Source organism: Mobula hypostoma, chromosome 22 (assembly GCF_963921235.1).
Source record: "Mobula hypostoma chromosome 22, sMobHyp1.1, whole genome shotgun sequence".
In the NCBI taxonomy this organism is placed as follows: Eukaryota; Metazoa; Chordata; class Chondrichthyes; order Myliobatiformes; family Myliobatidae; genus Mobula; species Mobula hypostoma.
Window position 1 is genome coordinate 35,113,218 of NC_086118.1, and position 22,849 is coordinate 35,136,066.

A 22,849-nucleotide genomic window follows, 5' to 3' on the forward strand; every position below is an offset into this window, starting at 1 on the left:
TCTTAACTATATCTACAATGATTCTATATTTTCTGATCCTATGTTACCTCTTTCTAAGGATTTGTTTTCATTTTTTTTATTAACAGAGCCACTGCTATTCAGTAAGATATGGCGAATCTGAATGCAGCTTCAACTCTATATCCTCACTTACTTAATCTTTCACTCTTGTCACTTATCAAGAATCTTTCTCAAAAAAAAATCTTCTTTAAGCTGCCGTTGAGGAAAGTTCCAAAGACTGAACACCTCTTTTACCTAATCTCTTGTCTTAAATGGGCAATATTTTATTCAGAAACAGCAACCCCTAGTTCTAGATTCTTGAACAGAGGAAATATTCTCTTGATAACTATCCATACAAGAATTCTTAGCATTTAACATGTTTCATTTGGTTTATATATTGTATGCCTTTTCATCTTAAATTAAGTCTCAACTGTAAATAAAATATTTTAACTATTTTAGGTGCGTGTTTAGATTTCTTCAACTATAATTCGTGAGCTCTGAAAATTTTGCATTGGAACTGTTTTTCCTATTACTTTCAATTTGAATTTTTGCTTAAAGAATCATTTCTAGGAATCGAACCCTTCCTTAAATTGAGGAGTATATGTACCTTAACGCTAAGTGTTGCTTCACTGTGTTTAAATGACAAATCCCAGGCATCAATCGTACCATCCATTTTGCTTGTGAAGAAGACAGTTGGCCTTACAGGACTCCAACAACCATCTGTGAGATTAGACAGATGATATCTGAAACAAAAACAGCAGTTGAAATTTGACTAATTCTTTTTAAGGAAGCTCTTTCTATCACAAGGACAAAAATCTCCTCAGTTTCACTGAAGTTCTTTCAGACTGGTTGCAATTAATACAGGATATAAATTCTCTGTATCTTGGACCTCGCTGCCTACTTCTGGGGGGTTTGAGTCATGAAGACTTCAACAGGTGGAATTTGTTAGAAAAGGAAACTACCATAATTGAACTATAAACACTTTACAGTAGCAAGAGTCAATTATCCTCCTGGTATTATAATCCCACTCATTTCACAGACAACTTGAACATAGTCTCAGAACTCTGCAATTAATTGTGTGAACGTAACATGATATTCCTTGTTGTTGCTGTAATAGAATATCAGTGGGATACAGATCAAAATGACCAAGCATACACACGGTAGATCCATGTAACATAATCACATCCTTCTGTTTTACTACTACAGTTCTCAATTCATGCAGATCTATACCAAATACGGCTAGTCATACAAAAATGTAATCTGGACTTCACATAACCAAGCAATGTAGAAATACATTCACTGTGCCACAAGACAGTTTCTAACATTTGTTTGCAATATGAAAAAGGTTAAAAGTAGTTGAATTAACAGGAAACAAATGTCAGTGTACTAATGTTTAATCCAATCTCTTTCATAACATGGTGTAATCATTATAAAGCTCTAAAAACAGTATGGATTTCACATAAGTTTCATGTTTGTTGTTATTTCATATGTATATTTTCTTGCAATATAGATGGTTGGGTGTTTGTCCATCGTTGACGTCGATGAGGACCTCGACACCATTATGATGGTGTCGAGACTAGCGCGTGATTTGGATTTAAGTGAGGGAGAGTTGCACAGCATCAGCCTCACTCTCTCTTCCCAATTCCCATCTGGATCCAGTGGCAAGACAGAGTCCAGACGGCTGGAGATGGGACTAGGCGCAGTGGATGACCAGGACATCTTCTGTGTCTTGTCCTGCTCTACACGTTCCACGACGCTTGCAGAGACCGCCTTCATGACCATTGGCAATATAGATAATTGGAAAATGATTGGTAATAAGTGAAAAACATGGTAAGACTATAAAGAACCCAGTATAGCACCAGACTTAAGATTCTGGAATGACATTTGATGCAGTCTTTAATTTCCTTACATGAAATGCCTATTCCTGTATCTTGTGGTTAAACCTGCTCCCAGCAAATTTTACCAAAGGTGACAATAATAAAAATAAAAAGAAAACATGGACGTGTTATACATTGACAACTAAGGTCCTTCCTAAATCTTTCACACCTCATGGAATCTTCGTGGAGCATATTCATCACTATAAATAGAGGAAAGTGATAGCCATTTGCATATATTAAGGTCCCACAAAGGTTATGTAAATGATAAGTTGATCGATGAATAAACATTGGGAAATCTGATTTGGTCATTTTTGTACAGCAACACAGGATTTCTTCAGTTGAAATGAATCCCATCTCTTCAAAGTGAGCAGGTTTCATATCTCATTAAAAAGCCTATACTTCCTCAGTGAAGTGTCAGCCTACATAACTAAGCATGAAATCATGATCTTCTGATTATTAGGATAATTTCACTAAACAGAAACAGTAAAGGCGTTCAGAGTTTATGGATATTATGTTTAACTTGCTCAGAGAGCAGTTGAAGAAAACTTTAAGATATTTAATTTGGGTTAGCTTTGATTTCTCCCCCTCCAAAAAAAAGTCTTCCATGGATAGTCACAATGATGCAGAAATTTTCTACAAAGATCCAAACTAATAACCAGGGAAGTGTGACCTTCCAATATTTAGTTGACTATCCTTTTTAGACATGAATGAAAGTGTTTTAATGAGTATAAAATAATATTCAATCACTTATATTGTTCATCTAGTTTAAGCTGAAACATCAGTAACCAAATTTAAATTGATCTTTTGAATGCTTTCAGCATTTTTTTAATTTTATAAAACATTTTGCAAATCTATGAAAGAAAAATTGTGTTATATAAACACATGGAAAAGACAGTAGATCATATACAAAGAATTTAAATCCCAGAAAGTTAAAGCCTCAAAATGCCTCACCACTAAATATATCATCTTCCCGAGGTTAATGCAGAAATATGTTTTGCTATCACATCACAACTTTTGAACTGATGTTGCAAAGTTCCTATGATTAATGTAATAAATGAAATGGCCTTCCAAATGTCATTCCCTGAATATCTGTTATAGCCCCACAGTTTACACTTGGTGGCCATTTTATTAGGTACAAGAAGGAATTCAGTGTAGTCTTCTGCTGCTGTAGCCCATCCACCTCAAGGTCTGAACTGTTGTGCATTCAGAATGCTCTTCTCTATGCACAACAGTCTACCATTCTCTTCTGATCTCTCATTAACAAGGCATTTTAGCGCACAGAACTGCCATTCGCTAGATTTTTGGGGGGGGGGGTTGCATCATTCTCTGTAAACTCTACAGCCTTGCATGTGAAAATATATCTCTGGTATTAAACTGAGCCATTGAATGAGGGTGGATCTCATTGAAACCTGTCGAATTTTGAAAAGCCTAGATAGAGTGAATGTGGAGAGGATGTTTCCGATAGTGGGAGAGTCTCCAGAATACAAGGATGTCTTTTTAGAAAAAAAGATGAGGAATTTCTTTAGCAGAGGTGCTGAATCTGTGGAATTCATTGCCACAGACAGTTATGGCAGCCAAGTCATTGGGTATATTTAAAGAGGAAGCTGAGGGGGTCTTGGTTATTAAGGCTGTCAAAGGTTATGGGAAGAAAGCAGAGGGATTGAGTTAAGAGGGATAATAATCAGCCATGATCAAATGGCAGAGTAGACTCAATGGGCTGAATGGCCTAATTCTGCCCCTATATCTAATGATCGACACCGGCCCCCTAGGCCTGAGACGACGTAGTAGTAGTAGTAGTAGTAGTAGTATCTTATGCTCTTAATATCTTGAAGCCAAAACTTTGCAAATTGAGATTTTACAGGCGTAGTGAGCAATCTGAGCATGCTGTTCAATACTATGGAAACTTTTATTTGGTTAAATTGTTCCATGAATGGCAAGGTTTGAAAGCTGTAAACTTACACCATGGGAATGGAGGCAAACAGCTCGGGTGTAGCAGTTAGCACTGGTGAGTCTATTTTGCAGTATTCAAAATATCTACCTTCACTATTCTAAGTATGGAAGTAGTGTTGACTTTTGTAACGTGATAAAAGACTCATCAGATGTATTAAAGTTGCTCCAATTTCACTCTCTTCGTGGGAAAATAATGCTTTAATGTGAACTCAGTTAAAATAATTTATAATTTATGTTTTACTTGAACCGCACAAAGATTTCTATGACCACTATCACACCTACCTATTAAAAAGTCCTACTAAATCCCAGTACCATTGATGCCCGGGCAAAATGTGGTGACAAAAAGAAGTATTATGATTTGATTTCCAGAGTCCAGTAAATATATCAATTGATATATCAATCAATATTAATGTTAAATCACTAGCTGAAAGTTTTTACTTTATGAAACATAACAAAAATGCTGGGAATATTCAGGATGTCAAGCAGTACTTTTGAACTTATTTTAAAGGAATAAGTTAACAGAGACCTAAAAATATTATTTCCAGCATTTTTTGGTTTTATTCAAATTTCCAATAGTTATGTTTTGAGTTTTTCACTTCTTCATTGTTAACTTTCTGGTATGATTTTGTTTCAAAACACAATTGCTGTATCTGGAGGAAAAGAGGAAAAGTACTGAATATCTATTGAATGTTACTTTGCAGGCAAGCATTAGTGATAAATTGAAATACAGGTTTCCCCCGCCATCCGAAGGTAGAGCGTTCCTATGAAACGGTTCGTAAGCCGGAATGTCGTAAAGCGAAGAAGCAATTACCATTAATTTATATGGGAAAAATTTGTGAGCGTTCGCAGACCCAAAAATAACCTACCAAGTCATGCCAAATAACACATAAAACCTAAAATAACAGGAACATATAGTAAAAGCAGGAATGATATGATGAATACACAGCCTATATAAAGTAGAAATACTTTTCCACAATCATTGTCGCACTGTTCTCCGTAACGAAAATCTCACGCAGCGCCATCGGCAAAAACATGGCGCAAGCGCTGTTGGCAGAAACACGGTGCAAGCGCTCTCCAGTAACCTTTAAGCTATGAAGCTGCCAAATCATACCAAATAACACATAAAAATACACAGCCTATGTAAAGTAGAAATAATGTATGTACAGTGTAGTATCACTAACGGGAATCGGGAAGACATCGAGCACACTGATGATGGTGTGTTAGGTTGAGTTGTCGGAGGCTGGGGTGGTGCAGTGGCCCCCAACCTCCGGGCAGTGACCCGATACCGATTCACAAAGAATACACAATGTCTGGAACACACTCAGCACATCTTTAAGAAAAAAGCCAAAATAAACAAGCTAATTAATTAGGTGCCGCCTGGCACATAAACGTTGGCCCAGATCAGAGGCGACGGAATCGGCAATCGCCTCTGATCTGGGGTGACATTTATGTGCCGGGCGGCACCTAATTAATTAACTTGTTTATTTCAGCTTTTTTTCTTAAAGATATGCTGGGTGCCTCCCGGCTACCGCTGCATTCTTCGCGGATCGGTATCTGTCTGTAGCCCGGGGGTTGGGGTGGTGGGACACTGGGGTGTCATCTCATTGTCTGTTTCCATCAGGGCAGGCAGGTCATCTTCTTCTATGTCTGCCTGCCTTGATGTCGAAGGTCGAGGTTCGTCGTCTGCTGTGGCTGATGTGGAAGGCTTGCTTGACTGCTTAGCCTCGTGCATTTCTAGATCATACAGTTCTTTGTAGACACTCAAACCATCCTGCAAATATGCCCTAAACGGACGTAGCCTTTCAAAATCAAAGTTGTACTTTATCATTGCAGCAAAAATCTCACGCAGTTGCTTCGCGTTCAGTTCCTGGACGACTTCACTTTCGGTCCGTTCGCTACTGCATTCAGTTTTGATTGTTATCCTTTCCTCTTCCAATTGCATCAGCTCTTCATCTATTAGTCCTTGGTCATGGGATGCCAAAACCTCTTCAACATCATCTTCGTCAACTTCTGCAAGCCAAACTCACTTTGTCCTTACTTTGTTCACCACAATCGAAACACTTAATTATGTCTAGTTTTACACTAAGTGTAACACCCTCACGAGCTCTTTCAGGCTTTTCCGCTACCTTGGAACTCATCTTGCAAACGGATGCTCACAGGCATGTGTTTAAGCAATGCCGGCTAGAATGCCGTTCCGAATCCGGGGGAGGAGGGCTGCTCGGTGCGCACGCTGCTTTTTTTTTCCCGCACTGCCTTTTCTCGTAACAGTGTTTCTTGTATCACCTGTTAGCGAAAACAGGTAACTAATGTAGGTCTTTCGTAACAGTGAGGTTTCGTAAAGCGAACGTTCGAAAAGTGGGGACATCTGTAATGAGGTACTTTATAATTCATCTCAATTCAACCATTTAATTTTTCTCATGAAAGGACATTAATTTGAAACAGTAATGCCTTCTTTCTCTCTCTTTATGGATGCTATCTGATCTAATAAGCATTATAAGTACAAGAGGTCCTGCAGATGCTGGAAATCCAGATTAACACATACAAAATGATGGAGGAACTCAGCAAATCAGGTAGGACCTATGAAAATGAATAAACAATCAGCATTTAGGACCGAGACCCTTCATCAAGACTGGAAATGAAGGGAAAAGATGTCAGAATAAGAAGGTGAAGGGAGGGAGGCCAAGCTAGAAGGTGATAAGTGAAGCCAGGTGTGTGGGGGACGGGGGTTGAACTCAGAAACTGGGAGGTGATAAGTAGAAAAGGCAAAGAGCTGGAGAAGAACAAATCTGATAGGAGAGGAAAATGAATCATAGGAGAAAAGGAAGGAGGAGAGGCACCGGGGAGGTAATAGGCAGGTGAGAAGAGGTTAAGAGGCCAGAGTGCAGAAATAGAGAAGAGTGGGGGAGGGGAATGGAATTTACCAGAAGTTGGAGAAAATTGATTTTCATGTCACCTGGTTGGAGGCTACCAAGATGGAATATGAGCTGTTGCTCCTCCGGCCTGAGAGTGGCCTCATCATGGCAGAAGAGGAGGACATGGACCGACATGTCAGTAGGGAATGGGGATAGGAACTGAAATGATTGGCCACTAGGAAATTCCGCTTTTTGCGGATAGAGCTGAGGTGCTCAAGAAAGCGTTCCCCCCAATCAAAATCAAATCTCGCCAATGTAGAGGAGCCCGCATGTGGAGCAACAGATACAGTAGACAACCTCAACAGATTTGCAGGTGTAGTGTTGACACACCTGGAAAGACTGTTCGGGGCCCTGAAAACAGGTGAGGGAGGTGGTGAGTGGACAAGTATATCACTTCTGCAACTTGCAGGGACAAGTGCCAGGAGGAAGGTTAGTGGAGAGGTACGTACGGACAAGGGAATCACAGAAGGAACGATCTCTGCAGAAAGTGGATGGTGGAGGGAGGTAAAGATGTGCTTGGTGGTAGGATCCCATTGAAGATTCCACTGGGACCTACCACCCCATGAGCGACCACATCCAACACATCGTTTTCCACAACTTCTGCCATCTTCTATTGTATTAAATGTACTAATATAATCATCATTAAACCATCACGCCATCTATGAATCAACTATCATGCATATACTACGGTATATCAATTTTACTTTGCCTGCATAAATTCCACATCCCTTTCTTGCCTGCTCATGCAAGTACCTGTCCAGATAGCTTTTAAATGGTGTTATTGCACCTGCCTCCACTATACCATCAATTTTAGTGTCACCTGCAAACTTACTAATCACTAATTACTGCAGTTTTGCCCAAATTATCAACATACATGTAAATCAACAACAGCCCACTGGTCACTGGCCTCCAATCTGAAAAACAATCCTCCACGACCACTCTCTGCCTTCTAGCACCAATTCCGTATCTAATTGACAAGCTCAGCCTGAATTCCACATTTTGTAACCTTCCAAACCAGCTACATTGTTATACGTCTTGCCAAGGTCTATGTAAATGCAAATAAATTCTGAACCTCAGAGTCCCTTCCGAGAACTTTCCAAACATATATAAGGTTCATTAGCTTCTAGTCCAGGTCTAGCTTATTCTTGCCATGTCTTCTGAATAAATGCACGTTAGCCATACTACAGTCCTTTGACACCTCAGGATGAAAGTAATCCTTGCTCCAAAAGTCCAAGCAGTTCACTAGCACCATCTGATGGTTAGTTTTTCAACATTATGGCTGTACAGCATCAAATTTATGCTTAGTGGGCAAAAATTTAAATATTTTCACTTCAGTCAGTGAGACACTTGGCATAGTCACCTTCAACATAACAAATGGAAGAAGATAAATTACAACGAAGTTAAATATCAAAAGTATATACAGTATATTTTCCATAATTGAGAAAATCTTCCCCTGAAAAACCATAATTCCAAAATCTTTCCCAAATGTGTTTAAATTCCAATAATAGTAATAAAAAAATGCATATAATATGACATATGAGCTGTTTGCTCAACTGAAAAATATACCACTTAAATACTGCTATTGCAGTATATAGGTTTCCATCACCTTCCCTGGCAGCCTGTTCTAGGCACCTACCACTGCCTGTAAAAAGCAACAGGCGAATCATCTTTACTTTAAAACTTCCCCCCTTCTTGCCTTAAATCTATGCCTTCTTGTCTCTGATATTTCCATTATAATGGGAAAAAGGACTTTGATTACCTATCCTGTCTATGAAACATAGAAACCCTACAGTACAATACAGGCCCTTCAGCCCACAAAGCTGTGCCAAACATGTCCTTACCTTAGAAATTACCTAGGGTTACCCATAGCCCTCTATTTTTCTGAGCTCCATGTACCTGTCCAGGAGTCTCTTAAAAGACCCTATTGTATCCGCCTCCACCACTGTTGCCGGCAGCCCATTCCACACACTCACCACACTCTGCGTAAAAAAACTTCACCCTGACATCTCCCCTGTACCTACTTGCAAGCACCTTAAAACTCTGCCCTGTCATGCTAGCCATTTCAGCCCTGGGAAATAGCCTGTGACTATCCACACGATCAATGCCTGTCATCATCTTATACACCTCTATCAGGTCACCTCTCATCCTCCATTGCTCCAAGGAAAAAGGGCTGAGTTCACTCAACCTTTTCTCATAAGGCATGCTCCTCAATCCAGGCAAAATCCTTGTGTTGTCCATAAGGCATTTATGTGACTTTGTTGGGTCTACGTTTTAAATGATTTGTTTGTAACTATTTTCTAGTTAAAGTTAAAGGTTGATAATTAAGTTACAGTATAACAAAGGTAAATCCATTGTCTATGGTATATCGCGGCATGTGATGACGTCACCTCCGGTTTCGCCGCCTCTTATGTGTAACCTCCAGTTCGGAGAAGGTGTAAAGGTGGGTGCCATGCGTGCAGCATGATCGTGAAGAGCTCCGTTTCTACCCACAAAGAAACATTATAGAAGCAACGCCGTAAGTTCATAAGAATATATTTGAAGTAAAAATATTAACGCGGTTTCTGTTAAGGAGGCGGCATTTGGTGCGGCGCACGTGCTGGCTTTTCAATTTCAAACCCAGGATTGGCTCGAACCCGATGGCAGTTTGACAAGACTCCCCTCGCCCGCTACTCAGGGCGGCTGGAGACACTCGCTGAAAGAAGAGAGCGCACGTGGTCTCCAGAATGAAACAGATGCTGTATATGTTTGTATTTTTTTATCAACAGTTTTCACTATACGATGTTAATGTGGAAGAGTGCACAGTAAATGGTTAACCTTACTACGACTCTGTCTTCACTGGCTCCGGTTTAACTTGGTGTTTAGTCAGAGTTTCAACACACTGCACGAGAACACTACAATCCTTGTAAATCTCCTCTGCACCCTTTCTATGGTCTCCACATCCTTCCTGTAGTGAGGCAACCAGAACTAAGCACAGTACTCCAAGTGGGGTCTAACCAGGGTTCTATATAGCTGCAGCATTACCTCTCGGCTCTTAAACTCAATCCCACAATTGATGAAGGCCAATGCACCATATGCCTTCTTAACCACAGAGTCAACCTGCGCAGAAACTTTGAGTTTCCTATAGACTCTGACCCCAAGATCCCTCTGATCCTCCACACTGCCAAGAGTCTTACCATTAATACTATATTCTGCCATCATATTTGACCTACCAAAATGAACTACCTCACACTTATCTGGGTTGAACGCCATCTGCCACTTCTCAGCCCAGTTTTGCATCCTATCAATGTCCTGCTGTAACCTCTGACAGCCCTCCACACTATCCACAACACCTCCAACCTTTGTGCCATCAGCAAATTTACTAACCCATCCCTCCACTTCTTCATCCAGGTCATTTATAAAAATCACAGAGTAGGGGTCCTAGAACGGATCCCTGAGGCACACCACTGGTGACCGACCTCCACGCAGAATATGACCCATCTACAACCACTCTTTGCCTTCTATGGGCAAGCCAGTTCTGGATCCACAAAGCAATGTCCTCTTGGATCCCATGCCTCCTTACTTAGCTAATCACATCCTCAAAAAATTCAATGAGGCTCGTAAGGCATGACCTGCCTGTCACAAAGCCATGCTGACTATTCTGAATCATATTATGCCTCTTCAAATGTTCACAAGTCCTGCCTCTCAGGATCTTCTCCATCAACCTACCAACCACTGAAGTAAGACGCACTGGTCTATAATTTCCTGGGCTATCTCTACTCCCTTTCTTGAATAAGGGAACAACATCCACAACCCTCTGATCCTCCGGAACCTCTCCCATCTGCATAGATGATGCAAAGGTCAATGCCAGAGGCTCAGCAATCTCCTGCCTTCCCACAGTAGCCTGGGGTACACCTTGTCCGGTCCCAGTGACTTATCCAACTTGATGCTTTCCAAAAGCTCCAGCACATCCTCTTTTTTAATATCTACATGCTCAAGCTTTTCAGTCCGCTGTAAGTCATCCCGACAATCGCCAAGATCCTTTTCCGTAGTGAATACTGAAGCAAAACACTCATTAAGTACCTCTGCTATCTCCTCTGGTTCCATACACACTTTTCCATTGTTACACTTGATTGGCCCTATTCTCTCACATCTTATCCTCCTGCTCTTCACATACTTGCAGAATGCCTTGGGGTTTTCCTTAATCCTGTCTGCCAAGACCTTCTCATGGCCCCTTCTGGCTCTCCTAATTTCATTCTTAAACTCCTCCCTGCTAGCCTTATAATCTTCTAGATCTCTATCATTACCTAGTTTTTTTGATCCTTTTGTAAGCTCTTCTGTTCTTCTTGACTAGATTTTCAACAGCCTTTGTACACCACGGTTCCTGTACCCTACCATACTTTCCCTGTCTCATTGGAATGTACCTATGCAGAATTCCACGCAAATATCCCCCGAACAAGTGCCAGATTTCTTCCGTACATTTCCCTGAGAACATCTGTTCCCAATTTATGCCTCCAAGTTCCTGCCTGATAGCCTCATATTTCCCCTTACTCCAATTAACTTTTTCCTAACTTGTCTGTTCCTATTCCTCTCCAATGCTATGGTAAAGGAGATAGAGTTGTGAACACTGTCTCCAAAATGCTCTCCCACGAAGAGAACTGACACCTAACCAGGTTCATTTCCCAAGTACAGCCTCTCCTTTTGTAGGCTTATCTACATATTGTGTCAAGAAACCTTCTTGAACACACCTAACAAACTCCACCCCATCTAAACCCCTCGCTCTAGGGACATGCCAATCGATATTTGGGAAATTAAAATCTCCCACCATGACAACTCTGTTATTATTACACCTTTCCAGAATCTGCCTCCCTATCTGCTCCTCGATATCCCTGTTACTATTGGGTGGTCCATAAAAAACACCCAGTAGAGTTATTCACCCCTTCTTGTTCCTTACCTCCACCCACAGAGTATAAATTATAAATCATAAATAGAAAAGGGAAAGTAGGGTAGTGCAAAAAAACCAAGAGGTAGGTCCGGATATTTGGAGGGTACGGCCCAGATCCGGGTCAGCATCCGTTCAGCAGTCTTATCACAGTTGGAAAGAAGCTGTTCCCAAATCTGGCCGTACGAGTCTTCAAGCTCCTGAGCCTTCTCCCGGAGGGAAGAGGGACGAAAAGTGTGTTGGCTGGGTGGGTTGTGTCCTTGGTTAATACTCCTTGCATTAAAATAGACACATGTCAAATCATTGGTCTGAGCACGTCCCTTCTCTATCACCTGCCTATCCTCCCTCTCACACTGTCTCCAAGCTTTCTGTCTCTATGCTTCTGAAATTTTTAAATACTACATCCCAGAAACCTGTAGGTTTTACATTAAGATCAAAAGTAGGAAATTCTTGCTTGGGAACTTTCGGGCAGTGATTTTACTCTATTTGTTACTTGTTTAGTAAATGAATCCAGGATCTAGGGATTTTTTTAAAAATGCAGAATACAGAAATTTGAATAACAGAAATTGCTGGAAATCAGAAATAAAACCAGACAATACTAGAAACACTCAGCAAGCCAGGCAGCATCTGTGGAAAGAGAAATAATTAACTTTCAGATCTGAGACCCTTTGTGATAACTGGAAAAGAGAGAAAATAATTTAGTTTGCAGTGGCAGAGAAGGAGGGGTGGTCGGAATAAAGACAAGATGAACCTCACTGAAAAGATGTGACCAAATGAATCGGTGTAGCAGTTAGAAGCATGTTTCTTTTTCCATGTAATAGCACAACAAGCTTGACAATCGAGTAGAAAAATAAAAACTGAGTCAAAATGATGGCAGGGAAAAATGCCCAATATTGATATTGAAAGAGTGGGTTATCTGAAATTGTAGATTTCAATATAGAAACATTTCTAGATTATTCCAAGACCTGAAGCAGCCTGGTGTCTACCCAAGGATACCTAGCAGACTGGTGGAATTCTTCATCTCTATAAACCATGAATGCTGATTCCTTTAGTACTTTTAAGGCTGAAACGCTGAATTTGGAATATTATGCTGTTAAATTTGTTAAGGCTTAAATATGATGTCTAAAGAAGAAACTAACCTTGAATCCCTGAATGCTTAAATAACTCAAAACTAACTGCCCAAAAGTTTGAAATTATACTTAGCAGTTTCAAAGTTGCCTGTAACGAAAGCTCCATTTGTCCAGTTGAGGGCTTCATGGTTCAGTGGGAAATGATCTAATGGACCATGGTTCCACAATTGTAATCACATTTCACTCAGCTAATGGCCTTGGACTAGCATGTGCATTACCAATATTATTTTAAAATCAGTAACACACATTCTGAAGATGTCAACATCTTTGTATTATCTGCTGTGCAACTACCAGTAAGAGGGATATGTTTTCTATTTACCTTTTAGTTTTATCCCATATGAGCATTTTACTCACTTTGTCCACATGATGGATGATTCCCTGATCTCTTCGGACCAAATTCTGGCTGTCCAGTCCCCAACCGTCAGAAAGTTCTTTGGGTAAAAAGGATTTCTCTGCACGGCATAGACAGGGCCATGATGACCACCGAAGGTGGTAACTATCTTCTCAGCTGGCAATTTTCCCTTTCGATTCCCTAATATTACGGCTCCTTGTTCAGTCCCTACCATAAACTTGGTTGGCTATAGAGACAAAGCATAATTACTGAACACTGTAATACAAATGAGAATTTTGTTTAGAGAAAAGACAGCATTTTTAAAAATTAATTTTAAAGCTCTAAACAAAGTGGTTAAATAATAGCACCACACACAAAAATGCTAAAGGAACTCAGCAGGTCAGGCAGCATCTATGGAAAAGCATAAATAGTCAAAGTTTTGGGCCAAGACTCTTCGTCAGGACTGAAATGGAAGGGGGAAGATGCCAGAATAAAAAGGTGGGGGAAGGAGAAGGAGGCTAGCTGGAAGGTGATGGGTGAAGCCAAGTGCGTGGGAAAGGTAAAGGGCTTTCCCACCCACTCGGCTTCACTGAGGGTAAAGAAAGAATCTGATAGGAGAGGAGAGTGGACTGTAGGAGAAAGGGAAGGAGGAGGGGACCCAGGGGGAAGTGATAGGCATGTGAGAAAAGCTATGTTAGTGCAATGGTCACGCAGCAGAATTTTGAATATGGGTCACCTTCCACCTCAGAATATTCATGTGATGGAAAATTTTGAATTAAACTAAGGCAGAAAAGCAAAATAGAAAGTTAGTCTGACTTAATAGGTTTACGAGGATGATTCCGGGCATGAAGGGGTTAACATATGAAGAGCATTTGGCAACTTTGGGCTTATACTCACTGGAATTTAGAAGAATGCAGGAGGGGACCTCATTGAAACCCACCAAATGTTGAAAGGACTAGATAAGGTGGATATGGAGAGGATGTTTCCTATGGTGGGGGGTGTTCTGAACTAGAAGGCACAGCAACAAAATTGAGAGGCAACCCTTTGGAACACAGGTAAGGAGGAATTTTTTTTTAGCTAGAGAGTGGTGAATCTGTGGCATTCTCTGCCACAGACAGCTGTGGAGGCCAAGACCATGGGTATATTTGAAGTGAAAATTGATGGCCAGGACATCGAAGGTTATGGCGAGAAGGCAGATATATGGGGTTGAGTGGATCCAAGTCAGCCATGATGGAATGGCGGAGCAGACTTGATGGGCTGAATGGCCTAATTCTCCTATGGTTTTAATATACAGATTCAATTTCAAATTAACAGCTGTAAACTTTAGTGTGTTTACTTATAAGCTGAGTTTCAAATTGTACTGTAACACTTAATCATTGAAAGTATCTAAATTTTCCAAATGCAAATTGTGCAACAGATCAGCAAAAGATTAACTTCAAAAAGCCAAATCAATCCCATTTTGGAACACAGTAAAGTGTTTTCATTCAGAGTATTACGCTGAATGACAGGACCAACTAGTTTTAACTCTCTTTCTGTGAGTCATATGTGAGGAAACTATATCTGTCATGCATTCATAGTAGAAATCATATACTGTAGTGCTGACATTCCTCCATCATACTGAAGAACCTGAATAAACAATGTCTATGAATGAATTGATGTTCCCAAAAGTTAAAACAAAATGTGCATTTTGCAGTCCATCTCTTGCCTTCCAGTATTTTTTTTCTTTGTTTTTTTAGGGAACTTCTCCCATACAGTTACTTCTTTCATTCATCCACAGCTTTAAAAAAGGCAAATATACTACAAGATTCTACCTAACTTCCAGTTGTAGAAAGAAAGAGTTGAATATGCGTATTCAAAATGCATAGGAATAGGGATGATGCTAAACCAGCATTTTATGTTTGTCACAAACAAAAGAAAATCTTCAGATGCTGGAGATCCCAGCAAAACACACAAAATGCTGGAGGAACTCAGCAGGCCAGGCAACATCTATGGAAAAGAGTACAGTCGATGTCTCAGCCTGAAATGTCGACTGTACTCTTTTCCTTAGATGCTGTTTGGCCTGCAGAGTTCCTCCAACATGTGTGTGATTTTATATTTGTCTTCTTTTCTGAGCCCTCCTGTATTAAGAATCATTCCTTGGGTAGGTAACCAAGCTTTTGCCAGCCTTGTGCTGAAGCAACAGCAGCAGGAGATTGGGGTTGAGAGGGAAAATGGATCAGCTATGATGAAATGGCAGGAGCAAACTTAATAGGCCAAAGAGCCTAATTCTGCTTCTACAATCTTATGGTCTTATTGCCTAACATGAAAATCTTTCATATAAGTACATGAAAGTATGTCTATGTCTAGAGAAACATACATCAAAGTTGCTGGTGAACGCAGCAGGCCAAGCAGCATCTGTAGGAAGAGGTGCAGTCGACGTTTCAGGCCGAGACCCTTCATCAGGACTAACTGAAGGAAGAGTGAGTAAGGGATTTTAAAGTTGGAGGGGGAGGAGGAGATCCAAAATGATAGGAGAAAACAGGAGGGGGAGGGACAGAGCTGAGAGCTGGACAGGTGATAGGCAAAAGGGGATACGAGAGGATCATGGGACAGGAGGTCCGGGAAGAAAGACAAGGGGGGGGGGTGACCCAGAGGATGGGCAAGAGGTATATTCAGAGGGACAGAGGGAGAAAAAGGAGAGTGAGAGAAAGAATGTGTGCATAAAAATGAGTAACAGATGGGGTACGAGGGGGAGGTGGGGCCTTAGCGGAAGTTAGAGAAGTCGATGTTCATGCCATCAGGTTGGAGGCTACCCAGACGGAATATAAGGTGTTGTTCCTCCAACCTGAGTGTGGCTTCATCTTTACAGTAGAGGAGGCCGTGGATAGACATGTCAGAATGGGAATGGGATGTGGAATTAAAATGTGTGGCCACTGGGAGATCCTGCTTTCTCTGGCGGACAGAGCGTAGATGTTCAGCAAAGCGGTCTCCCAGTCTGCGTCGGGTCTCGCCAATATATAAAAGGCCACATCGGGAGCACCGGACGCAGTATATCACCCCAGTCTGGTCTTTCTTCCCGAACCTCCTGTCCCATGATCCTCTCGTATCCTCTTTTGCCTATCACCTGTCCAGCTCTCAGCTCTATCCCTCCCCCTCCTGTTTTCTCCTATCATTTTGGATCTCCCCCTCCCCCTCCAACTTTCAAATCCCTTACTCACTCTTCCTTCAGTTAGTCCTGACGAAGGGTCTCGGCCTGAAACGTCGACTGCACCTCTTCCTACAGATGCTGCTTGGCCTGCTGCGTTCACCAGCAACTTTGATGTATGTTGCTTGAATTTCCAGCATCTGCAGAATTCCTGTTGTCTATGTCTAGAGAACCTTTCTTTCTCCTGTCTTTTTAAAGCTCATAGTCCAAATTTTCAATCAAACTGAGCAGCATAATTCCTTCATTGCTGGTAAAACGTTCCATTGTAACACGCTTCATGCCAAAATACCTATCCAGCAAGTCATTAATTACCATTGTGGTTTCAAACTCCAGTGAAACACCTCCATATGCAATATCTGGATTATCTTTTTTTGTTACATCCAGGATGAGTCTTTCCACTGGTTCACTCATTTTCCGGATATCCCACCACAGTACCTATAGGCACAAACCATAGCATTACAATAGTGCTCTTATCACTGGCTGATGTGGTTGACGATGAATAAATCATGTTTTTGACTTATAGTAAAATTTTGTCACAAGGACTCCCTTCTGGTAAGAAAATATATATTTAAAGATAATATAAATAAATGTATTTTATAAATTTCTCAAAATCTTACTAGCTCCCAGTTGCTTCACAACTAATGAAGTACTTCAGAAATATACCTTGTTTGTATTGGACAGAAAAGATGTCAGCTCATTTACGCATATCAATGTTCCAAACATAATAGCATAATTAACTAATAACTGTTTTGGGTGATATTAGATAAGGGGTAAGTACCAATCAAGAGAATTGTAGAACTGTGTTGCCCTATTTCAAATATCATCAGTTGAGAGGTTCTGTTAATTCAGGTCATGAAGCGGTAGCCACAAGGTCAAATGGCAAAGAACAGAGGTTTATAATAACTTCCTGCAAGTATTGTGCAGTTACAATAATACCTTTCAAAAGAAAAACAAATGCACTCAGTCATCATCAAGGCTACTCAGTCTCAAAACTGTGATACTGTGGACATGAATCCATGCTACACAACAGTTTGCATTTAATAAAGCAAAATTTGTCAGCATTTGGGATTTATTTGCTACTAACCAGGTTCTGCATTAACTAGACCACAGATAGCTTCAGCTGATATGCTGAGGCCAAGTGGTTAATGCTGATTAATTATACCTACTTTTAGACTCTGATTTAAGTTTTAATATTTTTCTTTTTATCTATCAATTTTAATGTTATTTTGAGCTAGATTCTCTCTGGGTTCCTCTGTCCAATTACACCTAACTTTCTTGATGTATATTGCCTACTTTATGAGTTTGAAATGCTGTCAATTTAGAGCTTGGTCTCAGGCTAGTTTAGCTGCAGTGCTTCCCACAAGCGATGGTCCTTCCTCTCCTACTGTTGATGTTAATGTGCCACGGTCTGGAAGCTGTTCTTCCCAACTTGTCCTCTCAGCCTCGCTTGCAATTTGCTGATCACCTTCCTTCTGGTAATTCGACAATTCCTGAAATCCTGCTGACTGTCCTGCTTTGTAATTTAGCCCTAACATCTTGCTATTAAGCTCCCCTATGTTTCGTTTTCTATGGTATTGGTTCTCCCTTTCCAGAATTGACTGCAGGATCAGTCTCTTTGCAATCTGAATTCAACATTGCTAAAAATAATTAATTACTTAAAATATAAATTTATTTTCATCTCATTATGCAATTACCTGTCCATCAGTAGAAGTAGAAAAACAATCCGTTCCTGTTTTAGACTGTAACCAAATAATTTTATACACTGGGTCTCGATGTCCAACCTCAATTGCAGGCATTTCGACTGCCTGACTTCCTTTTCGTGTATCCCAGTACCCTATATAATGGAAGCAAGATGTGCTAACAATTTCATGTTGGAGTAGTCTCATTGATATTTTTGTAATAGTTTGTGAAGGTACCTTCCATTTGGTCAATTATTTTCCTTTGAAAAAATGTTACACTTAATACAATATTTTACCCTGGCCTACGTTGTCTTCAGTGAAAATAACTTGTCTGTCTGTGAAAACAATGTGTACATAGTATTCTGAATGAAAAATTTAAATAAGAGTTGATGTGTCATGTTATCAATTCCATGTAACATCCACAAATGACTGATAATTCAACATTTCTTCTCTCTGGCTATTTTACTAGAAATACAACACTTTAAAAGAAAATTTTCTGCATCAGACAGATTTTTCATTTAAGTTACCAGCCAGAGTTATTAGATTATCTTACAATGGCCTTGACCTATCAATTTTGTGAAAGGGCCCTTACGTGATCTTTAGTTTGGTAAATAGAGTGATTTTAAGCTAATTATATACAGGGTACTTCATTCCTATTGGATATTTATATAACCTAGAGCTCACATTTTCCCAGTTCAGTATGTGGATACTATTAAGAGAATGACTGGGTCAATTAAGGAAATCTACTGAAAGAATTCTTGTCTTATATTAGTAATACCGGCACAGAAGTCACGATCATATTGAACATTAGAACATCTCTGTTGAATCCATTAATCTACCTGACCCTACATTCGTTGATCAACAACAGCCCTCTACATTCCAATGGATTTCAAAGATTACAAAGAAAAGAAATTTCTTCCCACCTCACACCTTAATAATCAGCCTCTTGCCTAAGATTATCATTCCTAGTTTTAGTTATCGGCTTCTGTGGCAGGGAAAATGATAATTCAGCAAATGTATCAATCCCTCTAAGAACTTTTTGATTTTTAATGTGATCATCTTTCATTCTTCTAAACCCCAGATTGGTTTCTTCCATAACTTGGCGTAGTTTTAGCATTTAACCTATAGTAATTGTATCTGTATATTTCTGATAATTTTTGACAAACTTTTACTGTTTGTAGAATATTAATATTGCTAATTTGATAACTTATCATGGCTCATATTCTGTTTTTATAACTTCAATGTAATTAAGAGGTTTTTTTTAGGAATGCAAGTTCTTTTCATTTACTGAAATGCCATAAACATTACAATACTGGAGATCACTCAGTGATATCTGGGCTGGCTTTTCCATTATGTCACACTGTTCCCAAGCATAATTAATGCAAATCAGCTAAAAAAACATTTGATTTTCTAGACGGGATGAGGAAATTTTATTTTAACATTTGTAAATGACTTAATTTCTATTAATTGTTTACATTTCAGTATTACATCTTTGGCAACAAAACTTATTCACCGACCAATCTGTCCACTGTAACAACCTCCAGCCAGAATGTGTGAATCTTTAGGGTTATATTCCAGACAAACAAGAGGAGATATTGGTTTTATTGCCATCTCGTACTTATTTGGATTTTCTGTGGAGGCAAGAAACATTAACATTACAAACAATACTATAATGTGTCATCACCTGTGTTTGACAGGAGCATAATGCAGCATACATCACACATTTCTCAAGTAAACCACAGAATTCTACATAAATATTTTCCAATCAGGAGTATTTTGTACATAAATATACAATAAATATCTGGGTATTTGGATACAGGGTAAAAGAAAAATAGTTGCACCATTTTAAGTCACACTGCATGCTTAGAATACTTAGAGAACAACAAAGATAAAATCTTATGAGAAAATTTCTTACACACCATGAATATCATGACATTAGAATCAGACAGCTACAGCACAGGAACAAGCCCCTTCAAACTATTTAGTCTGTGCTGAACTATTATTCTGCACAGTCCCATCAACCCACCCATCTTAGACCATAGCCACCCAAACCCCTCCCATCTATGTACTTATCCAAACTTCTCTTTAACACCACTTCTGCTGGCAGCTCATTCCACATTCACACCACCTTCTGTGTGAAGAAGTTGCCCCTCAGGTTCCCCTTAAATATTTCACCTATCACTCTTAACCCATGACCTCTAGTTCTAGTCTCGCCCAACCTCAATGGGAAAAGCATGCTTGCCTTTCACCTATCTATACTGCCCATAACTTTGTCTACATCTATCAAATCTCCCCTCATTCTCCTACACTCCAGGGAAGAAAGTCTTAACCTATTCAACCTTTCTCTCTAACTAAAGTCCTCAACTCTTGGTAACATCCTTGTAAATGTTCTCTCTAATCTTTAAATCTTCTTAATATTTTTTCTGTAGGTAAGTAGAACACAATTGCACACAATGCTCGAAATTAGGCTTCACCAGTGTCCTGCACAACTTCAACATAACATTCCAATGCCTGTATTCACTACTCTGATTTATAAAAGCCAATGTGCCAAAAGCTCTCACTACAACCCTATCTACCTGTAACACCATTTTCAATGAATTATGGATCTGTATTTCCAGATCCTTCTGTTTTACTGCACTCTGCATTCTGTACCATTCGCTTTGTCAGTCCTACCCTGGTTTGCCCTCACAAAGTGCAACAGCTCACACTAGTCTGTATTAAATTCCATTTGCCATTTTCAGCCTTTTTTCCAGCTGGTCCTGCTGTAATCTTTGATTAGCTTTCCTTGCACTTCACTACGCCCCTAATCTTTGTGTTTCCTACAGTTTTGCTGATCCAGGTTCACATAACACAGTGGGTGGGAGGGGAGGCTAAGAAGATGCCACACCTTGCCTGAAGGTGACCTGCAGGCTAACAGAGGGAAGGAGTGCCTTACACCTCCTTTGGTATGGACATTTCTCCACCACGCCAACTCACAGGATTAAAAAAATGCATAAATGTTATTTTCCTTATGCCTTAGGTAGTTAGTTATGGACTATATTTTAATATCTGTTTATTCCAGATGTAACTTTTAAATCTGTTGATTTCAAGCTGTAAAAATAATAACTTTCTAAGCACAAAATACATAAAAAGGTGTAGGAGAGAAAGTACTGAGAAAAACAGTAGGTCAGCCATGATTATATTGAATTTTGGAGTAAACTCAAATGGCTGAAAGACATTCCTATTTTTCCATGTCTATGTTTCTATGCTATAATTTTATACATGGTTAATCAATAAAACAAACTGCCTAGCAATTGAATCAATGAAAAGACATTATCTATTAAATTATCTATTACTTTGGTTCTGTCTTCACTAAGGAGGACATAAATAATCTTCCAGAAATAGTAAGGGACAGAGGGTCCAGTGAGATGGAGGAACTGAGCGAAATACATGTTAGTAGGGAAGTGGTGTTAGGTAAATTGAAGGGATTGAAGGCAGATAAATCCCCAGGGCCAGATGGTCTGCATCCCAGAGTGCTTAAGGAAGTGGCCCAAGAAATAGTGGATGCATTAGTGATAATTTTTCAAAACTCGTTAGATTCTGGACTAGTTCCTGAGGATTGGAGGGTGGCTAATGTAACCCCACTTTTTAAAAAAGGAGGGAGAGAGAAACCGGGGAATTATAGGCCGGTTAGCCTAACGTCGGTGGTGGGGAAACTGCTGGAGTCAGTTATCAAGGATGTGATAACAGCACATTTGGAAAGCGGTGAAATGATCGGACAAAGTCAGCATGGATTTGTGAAAGGAAAATCATGTCTGACGAATCTCATAGAATTTTTTGAGGATGTAACTAGTAGAGTGGATAGGGGAGAACCAGTGGATGTGGTATATTTGGATTTTCAAAAGGCTTTTGACAAGGTCCCACATAGGAGATTAGTGTGCAAACTTAAAGCACACGGTATTGGGGGTAAGGTATTGGTGTGGGTGGAGAATTGGTTAGCAGACAGGAAGCAAAGAGTGGGAATAAACGGGACCTTTTCAGAATGGCAGGCGGTGACTAGTGGGGTACTGCAAGGCTCAGTGCTGGGACCCCAGTTGTTTACAATATATATTAATGACTTGGATGAGGGAATTAAATGCAGCATCTCCAAGTTTGCGGATGACACAAAGCTGGGTGGCAGTGTTAGCAGTGAGGAGGATGCTAAGAGGATGCAGGGTGACTTGGATAGGTTGGGTGAGTGGGCAAACTCATGGCAGATGCAATTTAATGTGGATAAATGTGAAGTTATCCACTTTGGTGGCAAAAATAGGAAAACAGATTATTATCTGAATGGTGGCCGATTAGGAAAAGGGGAGGTGCAACGAGACCTGGGTGTCATTATACACCAGTCATTGAAAGTGGGCATGCAGGTACAGCAGGCGGTGAAAAAGGCGAACGGTATGCTGGCATTTATAGCGAGAGGATTCGAGTACAGGAGCAGGGAGGTACTACTGCAGTTGTACAAGGCCTTGGTGAGACCACACCTGGAGTATTGTGTGCAGTTTTGGTCCCCTAATCTGAGGAAAGACATCTTTGCCATAGAGGGAGTACAAAGAAGGTTCACCAGATTGATTCCTGGGATGGCAGGTCTTTCATATGAAGAAAGACTGGATGAACTGGGCTTGTACTCGTTGGAATTTAGAAGATTGAGGGGGGATCTGATTGAAACGTATAAGATCCTAAAGGGATTGGACAGGCTAGATGCGGGAAGATTGTTCCCGATGTTGGGGAGGTCTAGAACGAGGGGTCACAGTTTGAGGATAGAGGGGAAGCCTTTTAGGACCGAGGTTAGGAAAAACTTCTTCACACAGAGAGTGGTGAATCTGTGGAATTCTCTGCCACAGCAAACTGTT

At 40.2% G+C, this 22,849-nt stretch overlaps 1 protein-coding gene across 2 annotated transcripts in view; it reads right to left on the reverse strand.

Annotated features, from left to right (window-relative positions):
• The window catches only part of dnai2b (dynein, axonemal, intermediate chain 2b), a 50,043-nt gene that overhangs the window by 12,838 nt on the left and 14,356 nt on the right, over positions 1-22,849 (reverse strand). For both annotated transcript variants that reach the window (XM_063030790.1, XM_063030789.1), the window contains exons 6-10: positions 19,496-19,609; positions 17,994-18,133; positions 16,612-16,734; positions 13,139-13,362; positions 605-740 (exon numbers count right to left, since the gene is read on the reverse strand). In XM_063030790.1, coding sequence (XP_062886860.1) covers positions 605-740; positions 13,139-13,362; positions 16,612-16,734; positions 17,994-18,133; positions 19,496-19,609 — 737 coding nt within the window. The remainder of the gene's footprint in view (positions 1-604; positions 741-13,138; positions 13,363-16,611; positions 16,735-17,993; positions 18,134-19,495; positions 19,610-22,849) is intronic.